This window comes from Eriocheir sinensis, chromosome 14 (assembly GCF_024679095.1).
Source record: "Eriocheir sinensis breed Jianghai 21 chromosome 14, ASM2467909v1, whole genome shotgun sequence".
In the NCBI taxonomy this organism is placed as follows: Eukaryota; Metazoa; Arthropoda; class Malacostraca; order Decapoda; family Varunidae; genus Eriocheir; species Eriocheir sinensis.
The window spans coordinates 6,963,310-6,975,156 of NC_066522.1; the positions used below are offsets into that span (position 1 = coordinate 6,963,310).

At 43.1% G+C, this 11,847-nt stretch overlaps 1 protein-coding gene across 50 annotated transcripts in view; it reads right to left on the reverse strand.

Annotated features, from left to right (window-relative positions):
* LOC126998375 (protein ELYS-like) overlaps window positions 1-11,847 on the reverse strand; it is a 58,444-nt gene that overhangs the window by 20,579 nt on the left and 26,018 nt on the right. For 2 of the 50 annotated variants that reach the window (XM_050859960.1, XM_050859915.1), the window contains exons 22-28: window positions 11,275-11,493; window positions 10,205-10,334; window positions 9,839-9,935; window positions 8,565-8,898; window positions 5,288-5,368; window positions 1,054-5,062; window positions 752-791 (exon numbers count right to left, since the gene is read on the reverse strand). In XM_050859960.1, the coding sequence (XP_050715917.1) occupies window positions 752-791; window positions 1,054-5,062; window positions 5,288-5,368; window positions 8,565-8,898; window positions 9,839-9,935; window positions 10,205-10,334; window positions 11,275-11,493 (4,910 nt within the window). The remainder of the gene's footprint in view (window positions 1-751; window positions 792-1,053; window positions 5,063-5,287; window positions 5,369-8,564; window positions 8,899-9,838; window positions 9,936-10,204; window positions 10,335-11,274; window positions 11,494-11,847) is intronic. The other 48 variants (XM_050859963.1, XM_050859967.1, XM_050859962.1 and 45 more) reach the window with 48 other exon arrangements.

Consider the following 11,847-nt stretch of genomic DNA (forward strand, 5'->3'; position numbering starts at 1 on the left):
TTTAGGGTAAATTGTAAAACAGCCAATCGGCAGAGTAAAAATAGTATATACTACTACAGGCATAGTAAAACTCTAAGGTAAAAACTTAATGCCAGGGCAAAAATATTCCCAGAATGGAAAAAATTTGAAAAGACTAGCCCAAATCCAATGCTAGCACAGAATTTGAAACTGTCCAGTTGGTGGAGTCGGTTGAGTGAAGTGTGGTTGGTAGGTTCTATGGTATCCTTTGGTTCTGAAGGAGCCAGCCCCTCATCATGAATAAGGAAAAGCATCCTATATTTCTTCCAATCAATTCTACACCTGGCCTCTAAGCTAACATCTGCTGCACCTCCAGAGAGAATCATCATCTAGGTAGAAAAACTACTCCACTACACAATAAAATTACACATTCAAACAACATTCCATCAAGGTGGTGTGTTTATCAAAATCTTGTTTCATTACATGTCATAAATTTCTAACATTTTTTTTACTTATGATAAAATAACAAACATTTTATTCATAACAAAGAATTTTGCATTTATAAATCAAGGAAAAAGAACTATTTAGTTTTTTTCTAAATATTGAAGTGTATTGATAATTAGAAAAATAATATAAAAAAATGTTTAAAAAATTTACACTATCAACCACTTTTTGTCTTAAGTGACAGGAGTGAAGGAGCTACTTGCAAGTAAATGATAGAGAAAAAATTGAAAATAAGTTGAAGTCAATCTCACTAACAATGCCTTTACATTCCTAATAAAGTGAAGCTTACCTTTAATGCTGGTGAGAGGAGTTGATCTTGCTGGGGAGGCCTAGGAGGAGAAAATTATCGGTTTAGTCAGGCACTGGAATATCTGAATCAGCTGTAATTATCACTAGTGGACTTTTAGAGCACAAAAACTCTTAAAACTTCAATCAAATATTCATCAGCACTAAGCTGCAAAACAAATCATATATCATAGTTGCCCAAGTTCTTAACACCATCATAACTTCTTAATTTAAAACATTGACCTTCTTTTGATATTGAGATTCAAGGGAGAGTAAATAAGAAAAAGAAAAAGGACTTCTACCCACCGAGAATGACTCTGGAACTGATGTCAAGCTGCCCAATCTGCCTCTCTCTCCCTCTCTGGAACTCTCTGAGATGGATCGTCTTCTTGTTCTGCTGGCTATGCTTCCACCCTCCTCAGGAATAGCAGAGCTGGAGCTTTCCTCATCAGCCTCTTGAACACCTCCCTCTGTTGGGGCATCTGGCTGGGCCTTCTTCCTTCTGCTGGGGGTTCTCCTCTGAGGCGTCCTTTTGCTGGTGTCACCCGATGAGTGCCTTGTCCTCCGAGGGGTCTTGACTTCTGAGGATTCTTCAGATGCACCATCTAAGCTGGCTCTCCTCTTCTGGGGTGTTGTGAGAGGCACAGCAGAAGCCTGAGAACTCATGGACTTCCTGCTGCTGCGTCTGGGAGTGGCTGGCGTCAGTATCACTTCCGTGGTGGCCAACACAGCATCCTCAGCAATGGTCTCCAGAGTCTCTGTTGCACTCAGTCTCCTTGATCGCCTTGGTGTTGCCTTGGAAGGAGTAGTGGTGGTGGTGGTGGAATCAGTGGTGGTGGTGTCCCTCGATGGTGTCCTGGCCCTCCCCTCACTCCTCAGCCTCACCACTTCACTATCCTCAGAAATGGTCTCCAGGGCCTCAACCTGACTTTTCCTGGTGGAGCGGCGGGTGGGGGTGGCCAGTGGGGGAGTGGGAGGTATGCTGAGTGTGCTTGCAATGCTAGGCTCTTCTTGCTGATGGGAGGGTGAGGCATCCTTTTCCTCTACCTTACTCTCTGGAGTCAGATGCAATTTCTGGGACACCGTCTTCATGTCCACGTCCTGCGACCCAGACGATCTCCTTGTCCTCCTGCCAGGGGTAACGAGGGGTGACCCTGCACTACCCTTGGACCTAACGAGGGGTGTTGGCACTTGTAAAATCTTCCTCCCTGATCTGGTGACCCTCTCCAAGGGTGCTTCTTGCACCTCCTCCCTACTTGGGGTGGTGGCCCTGGTGCTTCTCTTGGGGGTGGATGGGGCTGCTTCTTGCACCTCTTCCTCCCTACTTGGGGTGGTGGCCCTGGTGCTTCTCTTGGGAGTAGGAGGGGCTGCTTCTTGCACCTCTTCCCTACTTGGGGTGGTGGCCCTGGTGCTTCTCTTGGGGGTGGGAGGGGCTGCTTCTTGCACCTCCTCCCTACTTGGGGTGGTAGCCCTGGTGCTTCTCTTGGGAGTAGGAGGGGCTGCTTCTTGCACCTCCTCCCTACTTGGGGTGGTGGCCCTGGTGCTTCTCTTGGGAGTAGGAGGGGCTGCTTCTTGCACCTCCTCCCTACTTGGGGTGGTGGCCCTGGTGCTTCTCTTGGGAGTAGGAGGGGCTGCTTCTTGCACCTCTTCCCTACTTGGGGTGGTAGCCCTGGTGCTTCTCTTGGGAGTAGGAGGGGCTGCTTCTTGCACCTCCTCCCTACTTGGGGTGGTAGCCCTGGTGCTTCTCTTGGGAGTAGGAGGGGCTGCTTCTTGCACCTCCTCCCTACTTGGGGTGGTGCCCCTGGTGCTTCTCTCGGGAGTAGGAGGGGCTGCTTCTTGCACCTCCTCCCTACTTGGGGTGGTGGCCCTGGTGCTTCTCTCGGGAGTAGGAGGGGCTGCTTCTTGCACCTCCTCTCTACTTGGGGTGGTGGCCCTGGTGCTTCTCTTTGGGGTGGGTGGGGCTGAAGAGTTAGAGGCTTCACTCTGCCTCCTGCTCCTCCTGGGAGGGGTGGTGACTTGTTCCCGGGTGGGGGTGTGCCTGGTGCTCCTCCTGGGGCTGAGTGCCTGGCTAGCCTCTTCACTGTGATCAGAGGATATACCTGCACTTGGAGACTTCTCTCTGTGTTTGGCAGAATCATGTGCCATGGTATCTTGGCTCTCCTGTGACACAGACCCAGGGGAAGGTGCTGAGGAGCTGGGCAGACTGTCAGCCACCAACTTCTCTGGTGTGGGTGTAGGAGGCTCCTGGTCAGATTCAGTCAATGTTACTGCACTCTCTGCCTTATTGGTTGGAGCCTGCTTAGTCTTCACATCCACCATCTCAACACCTCCCTCATCCTCATTACTCTCTATTGTCACAGGGATTTCAGTTTCCTCTGTAGATTGGCTGATTTCTTCCTGTCCATCTTTTTCTTTCCTTTCAACTGTTACTGGACTTACTCCATCTACCTCACTCTCAGATATAAGGAGACCCATGCCACCAGTTGGTACATCCAAAACTTTGACCAGGCCCTGATCTGAGGAAAATATTGTCTGCTCTGTACTAGATGTGGGTGCTCCTTCTGTTTCCATCTTCTCTTTACTTTCATCATTTTCCTTATGCTCTGTACTCAAAACTTTTGTATGGCTCCCCTCCACCATGCATGTTTCATCAAGCTGCTTCTTTTCTGTTCTGACCACTTCATGTTCAACAGATGTACTTGCCAAGATATGCAACTCAGTATTTTCTACCATGACAGGGCCTACAGCTTCAGCTTCAGCCATTTCCTCATCCTCATCTCTGAGTTTTGAATCAACTGTGTCTGCTTTTTTCCTCATAGATGAAACTAACTCGGTCTCCTCGGATGCCTGCTGAGTATTGCTTTCACAAACTACAATCCTTTCACTGGACTTCTCACTACTTGAAGTATCGTCCACTACCCTCACCAATGGAATCTTTCCATCACCCATGTTCACATCTTGCACCATTAGCTCATTTTCACCTTCCCACTCCTTTGCTTCTTTACCCACAGACAAACCTGGGCTCAAATCGTCATCAGAGCTCAGGTGGAGGTAGAGTTCCTCCGTCTCCTCGGATATGGCATCAGCAATCATTTCCTCCTCCTGGGTGGTGATGCAGTGGTCAATTTCTTCCTCCTCCTTTTCCCTCACTGACACACACTCCTCAAGGTTAAAGGGGCTTTCATCTTGCATTTCAGGTGCACTTTCTATTATGTTTAAGAGAGAGGCAGCAGCTCCTTTCTCCTCTTCAGTAACCTTCTCCTCAGCCTCCTCAACCTTCTCCTCCACCCTCTCCTCACTTTCCTCCAATTCATGTTCCTTCCGCTCCATGTTTGGTAATACCGACCTTGCAGGGCTTGATATCTCCACCTCCACCTCCACTTCTACCTCCTGCCCCTCTTCAGTTTCTGTGGGGGGTTCTATCTCCTCTGAGAACCCTTCATCTTCCCTCATGGTCCCTTCACGCTTTCCAGAGGAGTATTCATCTCCTTTCCCTGTTAGGTTAGTAGGTGGCTCTTTGTCCTTCTCTGGCACCACTATCTCACTGCTGACACTGCTAATGAGCTCTTGGTTTACTTGATGAACTTGGGGTTTTATCATTACATCCTCTATCTCCTTATCGTCTGCAACTGAGGTTTTTAAGCTTTCCTCCTCCTCCTCCTCCTCCCCTTGCTCCATCTTCTCTGTGATGTAAGTGAAGGTGATATTTTGATATTCTGCCTCCTCTTTGTCTGTCTGGCTTATGGTTTCAGGGATGTGGTCTGTCTCTTTTTCTTCTTCTTCCCTTACTTCTTCTTCATGGATTTGCTCTTCACCAGATCTTTGATATTCTGCCTCCTCTTTGTCTGTCTGGCTTATGGTTTCAGGGATGTGGTCTGTCTCTTTTTCGTCTTCTTCCCTTACTTCTTCATGGATTTGCTCTTCACCAGATCTTTGATATTCTGACTCCTCTATGTCTATCTGGCTTACAGTTTCAGGGGTGTTGTCTGCCTCTTCTTCTTCTTCACTTGCACTTTCCTCATGGATTTTCTCTTCACTGACATCTTCAATATATACCTCCTCTTTATCTGTAGCTTCACTCTCTTCTTCTTCTTCTTCTTCTTCCTCTTCCTCTGTCTTATCAATAGTACCTTTCTCAAGAGCAGCCTTTACCTCCTCTTCTTTCCTGGCAGAGCTGGTATCTTCCTCCTCCTCAAAGCTGTAGAACATGTCATTGAGCGACGTCTCTTTGCTGGGCAGCTCGCTTGATTCTTCCTGCTCCTCCTCTTCCTCCAATGAAGCAAATACCATCTTCTTAGACTCCTGTGACTTTTGGCTGATGATGGAAAAGAAAACTGGGTAAATGGCATGAAAAGAAAATTTATCTTTAAGGTTATTCTCTAATGAATCAACTCTTAAAATGCCTGACTTGTTACTGTCTCATTCCTAAGTGATTCCCCCAACCAGAAGATTTAAAAAAAAAAAAATGTAAATTACTAAAAAAAAAAAAAAAACTCTGTACACAATGAATTTTCTCTCTCTCTCTCTCTGAATTGCTAACCTCAGACAAGTGGATGCTGAGCCAGCAGGAAGGCCATGCAAGGGCTGTCGAGGAGTAGGGATCCCCAGGTCTGCATTACGCCTGGGGAGGGAAGGAAGGGATTTGGGTATGGGTGAACCGGGCAACTTTCCTTTATGACTTTTACCTTAATCCTTTCACGCAACACAACACGATTCGTGTCAAAACAGAATTGTCTACATGAGTTTTTGATTCGAATCTCGTCAAAAACTTTTAAAAATTCGCCAAAAATAAAATATCTTTCAGAATCACATCAAAATTTTTTGCATCAAAGATCCAAGCTAGACCTATAAAATAAAATAATTGTCAACTCTCTCGTGCCGTTGGATTTGAAGTGATAATTGCCCATGGTTTAGTTGCCTCTCAGCAGGTAGCCTGTGAGTGGGACTGTCGTCCCTTTAAATTGTTTTTTCTCAGTCGGTAAACTTCGCTATTTATTTGCATTTCTTGATATTTTTTCTTTCATAAGGCAGAATAATCTCCTCCAAAACCAACGATTTATAATAATGCCAGGAAAAAGAATACTCATGGGCATAGCTGGGCACGATAACAGAAAACCTTATTCCCGATAACCGATAACTGATAATGAAAAACCTTAACGGCGATAACCGATATTCGTTAACTAGAGACACAAATATAGGCGATAAGCGATAACCGATACCCGATATAAATCCACAATTCCGATACTAGCTAGCGATAAGTCCGATAGGCGAAAACGATACTATATTGATATTTCAGATAGAACAACATTGATGAATTCAAATTTTCATTATCTGTATTTTAGGAAACTTACAAAACCTGAAAATCACACGTTGACACGTACATATGGACGGTAATACTAGAAATGCCTGAACCGGTGTTGTGTTATTTGGCGTCCCCACCGTCAAAAATTGTTTACAAACACTGGTCTCTCGTGAACGGTGCATGCTCAGACCAGCAAGTGTAGACCTGTACAATCTCACAAAGCTTTTAAACCGTTAAGAGTTGCTGGAAGGCTGAATCAGACATATAGTACCACTACCACCATCCTCGCTGTTTCTAGAACGACACTGTACGAGTTGTATTTATATGTACAGAGTGTACGTCGTTCTAGAAACAGCGAGGATGGTGGTACTGTATGTTTGATTCAGCTTTCCAGCAACTCTTAATGTGTTAAAAAAGCATTGTGAGACTGAACAGGTCTACACTTAATGGTTTGAGCATGCGCAGTTGACGAGAGACCAGTGTTTGTAAACAAAAGCGCCAGCTTTTGACGATGGGACACCAAACAACACAACACCGGGTGCCTTCAGTATCATGGCATGGTCACAAACGAATATGGAATATCAAATTTGAGGCAGTGAATAATCATTTGGGGGGCAAAGTTAAATGATTTTTCTCTATGATATATTGATATTTGAGTAGCATAAAAAAATAACCTAGTGTTTTAATTTTCATGATCTAAGCATGAAATCTCATCACCGAAGATATTTCATACCCCGAAGTTTTTTCATACAACACTGGGCCACGCATGCGCAGTAGGGAGACAACGTTTTTTTCTGAGAGGCGGAAAAAAAGTAGCGATTATCGCTAGTTTGGTTACAAAAGTAACGAAGATACCGATATATATTTAAATAAGTAGCGGATGGTCAATAATCCGATTTTGTTATCAGCTGGGCGTTATCGCGATAACGCCCAGCTATGCTCATGGGTGAAATCAATAACATGATAAAAATTTTCTCCGCACGGTCAGGCCATTCCGTGTGGCCTCCAAGGGAGCCCCAGACAGATGTCGCGGTGGAAAGAGAAACTTATCAAACTTTTGGAGTGTGAAAGGGTTAACTTTACACTGTTTAGCCTTCCTTTTTCATACTGTCATAGTGTTTGTTTTATGCAATTAAGAGGTATGATTCATCCTGGTCTTTACTTGTGTGCACAAATAGGTTTGACTCACATTCTAAACTGTAAGAATATCTCTTATTATGCAGGTTGTAAGGGCTCCAGCAGAAATTAATATTATTATCCCCATAGCCACCAGCATTAATGAGGTTATCACCATCCACAAGATGGAACAAGGTGATTAGTATGAAAGATCTCAAAAGCCTTATTTGTGGGTCAAGTGAATTCTCAGTTCTAGACACAAGCAGCACACAATTGCAGTCTTATCTATACAAAAATATAATTCAACTAGCTTTCCAGCAAAAGACATACAGCAGGTATCAGGCTACTTTCTTTCTATATTAAAATAAGCAAAGCTTGTTTGTCCCACGACTCTTATAAGTATTTGACTGCAAGCTTGACAGAAATAAGTGAATGATAGATATGACCCTCTCCTTTCCTCTTCTTACAATGGCAGTCTATTCCTTTACTTCTAAGGCAAAATAAAGTCTCTACCAGAATTAGAGGGAATGGAAACTTGTATCAGAGAAGTTTAGGACTGTAGTAATATAATGGCTAGAGCTATGCCTAATAAGCTAAATCATACACCCTCAAACATGCACTCACCCAGTCATGTAGAAACTACAAAATATTCAGCATATAAAGGTGATATTAGCAAGAATGCTGCAGGGTAACAGCTACTAAATGACACTTGACTAGTGTAACCCTCTGTCCATTCACTCTGCCTCACAAACCCCTCCCATCACAGCCAGTCATTAACTACTTTCCTACTGCTACTACTTCACTCTCCATTGGCACACATTTTTTCACCATATCAAGCCAACTTTCAAAGAGGTACAACTCCTTACTAAAGAGGTGCAGCATATAAAAGCAAAGACTAAGGAATTTAGAAATAAATTATAAATAATCAAGCGGTACAGTGGCATATTGAGATTCATTTCCACAGCAATCCTTTACAGAAAATAACTATTGAAATTATATAAAAAAAGGAAAATATACAGTAGCAAGGTGCCCTGAAATGATTGGACATGTGATGAGACTTGATGAGGATGACTCTGTAAAGAAAGTGCTATATGTGGGCAGAGTTAAGAGAGGATGTCAGAGGGAGACCCCAGTAAAAAATCAAAAGTGGACAAGTATTGGAGAGAGACCTGTTAGGCAAAGGATAGAGTGTGCTGAGACAGAGTGCCAGAATAGGGAAAGATAGATACACTTCTGCCACGGCTCCTACCCTTCAGTAAAGTTTCTTTCTGTCAGGTAACAGGACATTGGAAATGTTGGTGGATAATGGAAGACTTGTTTTTATTTTTACTTCTGAATTAACGAGCAACCCACCTTGTAAAGTGTGTGGTGTGTATTGAAATCATATCCTAGAGCTCACCTCTGAGTGTCAAAGCTTAAAGTTGGTGTCCTCTCCACATCAGGTGTACTATGGATTTCTTTCTCTTCCTCCTCTTCTTCCTCCTCAACCTCCACCTCTTCCACTTCTCCTTCCTCTTCTTCCATTTCTTCCTCCTCCTCCTCCTCTTCCACCTCTTCCTCATCCTCGTCTATAAGCTGGTCACTGACCGCTGACAGCTTGGTCTTGACCTCCTCCTTGGCCTGCACTTTAGGCAAGTGGAAGCGCAGCTGCTTTGGTGTGAGGCTTGTGTCTGCCACACTAGTCCGCTTCATGGCTGCTGATTCCTCTGCTATTGCTGCTGTTGCTGCTGCCGCTGATACAAGACAAGAGAAGAATGTTACAGGAATAAGTGTCAGCTATTGGATTTTCTTTCTCCCTAATTATTCCTCATAAAACCACATTTCCAACATGCTAACAATAATTCAATCCTTTTAAACTACATAAAATGAGCAATAAAAAATGCATGATTCCAATCTCAGAGAAAACATACAAATATACAAGTTTTATGATCCAAACATCTGCATAAATTGGTAAACACTGTTCCCCAAATCCTTCTTGACAACAGTTCAACATCCCTGATACTCAAGATCCTCTACTCAGCACATTTCTAAACTGAGGGGATTTCTTTCAGGCTTTCAGGTTCTAGGCTACATGGATGATTTTAGCCACTGTTAGCCGAGCCATAAACTGGACTGAACAGGGAATCATCACAAGTATTACGTAAGCACAAGTAAGTGCATACATATGTGTGTGTGTGTATATATATATATATATATATATATATATATATATATATATATATATATATATATATATATATATATATATATATATATATATATATATATATATATATATATATATATATATATATATATATATATATATATATATATATATATATATATATATATATATATATATATATATATATATATATATATATATATATATAAAATGGATGGATAACAAGAGATGGTTCTCCTTTGCAGGTAGGTACTAAAGCTACATAAGCAAGATACCACAGCTCATTCAGCTTTGAGTGGAGAGGCAGACCTGGAAAGCAACTGGAAACAACACAAACTCTGCCAGTCTGACAGCCCTCAGAAAGGATCCTTATTCTCACAACCGACTAAACTCACACCAAAAATTTTTAACATTATTTCAGGAAAAACAAAAAAAATAATAATGTTATAAGCACTGAAATAAAAAGTACAGATTACAGAAGCAAGTCTCCCCCTCCAGACACTCACATATCTTAGCTTTCCTGGCTGAGAGGCGCGGGAACACTGGTACAGAAGCATCGCTGGCCGCCGAGGGGCTGAGGGGGCGCTGGACCATCTGCCGAACCTTTTGGGTGGGGATGCAGGAGTGATGAGTCATGAGGTAATATCCTAATGGCTCCTATCAGGTGTTAGGTTAGAGGTCATTTTACAATCTTCATTAACTAAAATAAATCCTTTAGGAACTTCTTCAACCTTTATGAAAAGATGAGACAGAGAAAGAGACAGACAAGGGGAGCAGAAACAGTGAGAGAAATAGAGTTAGACACAAAAAATAAAAAATAAAAAAAAGACCAAGCAGACACATTTCAGAGAATAGAACCCCAGAAGTGTCACCTTGAGGATGGACTGTGGCGTGTCAGTTAGTATGCCGTCAGCTTCCGGCCGGCTCTCTGGTCTCCGTCTCCTCTTCACCTCAGGAGTCTTCAACAGGGACAGCATATCAGCCGAGATGCTCTGGGACAGGCTGGGGAGGGGGATGGTGGAAGGAGTTACCAGTTGTCAGAAATCATGGTCTAATTTTTAAAAAAAGTTATAAGAAAAGCTTGCAGATCAGGGTTCGCTGACATCTTTCTCTTGATTGCTTTAAGCCATGTTCATATAAGGGTCACTGTTTGGGGGGTTGTGATTTGGGGTTTAAAACCGGATGACATTCCTGACGTCACACAGCACCACTGATGTTCAAACCACCTAACCCTGGCTCTTAACTTCCATGGCTTGACACACTAAACCCACTAGGCTGCTGTGCCTCGTATGACATAAATGATGAGTATTATTGTATGTGGATGGCAGTGTTTTGTTGTTTTCAAAGTAAATTAAATATTGTGAATCATGGGAAAAGAACATCCCCAAGCAGTAGTAAATAAGGCAGCACCTGAACTCATGACTGAATGTTTTCCATTTGCCCTCTCGTTATAATGCACACACACACACCTACTCGCTAATACCGAAGATCTTATAAATAGTTAAGATGCACACCACTGAGGCTTCCCATCATAATCAGTCAGTTTGCTAATTCTGCTTCCACTACAACTGAAATTAGAGGTTTCAAAGATAAGACACTGAGCCCCAAGGTATGTGTATGAGATGGTGGGGAGACTAATAGTTGCATTATTGATCAATTTCTCTTGAGCTCCAGCCCTTGACAGGCAATTTTGTGTGGTCCTGAACCACTTAGTTCTCCTTTCTTTACTTTGTATTCCTTCCCCTATCCCTATAATAACTCTAAATAATACTGCACTCCTCTTCATATAACTTAATCAATTAGTTTTGAATTTATGATTTGGCGCAATATGATCTTCGCTGCATAGTTCTTGGATATCATTCTAACAATCCTTACACAATTAATAGTAAGTACACAGTGCCACACACACACTCCCTTGCTGCAGGAGAGTTGTCCTCCTCACCTCATCCTGGCGTCAGTGGTGGTGTGCATGCTGCTGCGCCTGAACACTGACTCCATGGTCTTGAGGATGCTGTCCCCGAGCAACGAGCTTTCAGTGAGGCGGTTCCGCTTGCCAGGTGGTGCTGGGCTGAATACACCCGACGCTGTTCCTGCTTCACCCTCCTGAGGGCGGTGTAGAGAATACTCCAATGTTGGGAACACCACATGGGAGGCGTCTCTGCTGAAAAAATGCAGTAAAGATGAGAAGAGTACAGACTTTGCCATCGTAATTTATCAGTGCAATAACTTAATTTTTCATAAACTGGGTGGGCAATGAATCTCAAGAACAATACTATTAGTCCAAAGAAAAAATACTGAATATCACCTTGTGCAAATAAGCTTCAATATTCTTTGCTACGCCACTCAAGTGATGTTCTTCCGACTCCTGACAACATGTAATCACCCTTATGCCACTAACACTAGATGATGTTCCACTACCAACAGTACTGTGGGTCAGAGGTCCTTCTGTGGCTCTCAGGTTCAAACAAAGTACGATCTTGGTCCCTGCACCTCTTTCCAAGCTTCATTATCTCCA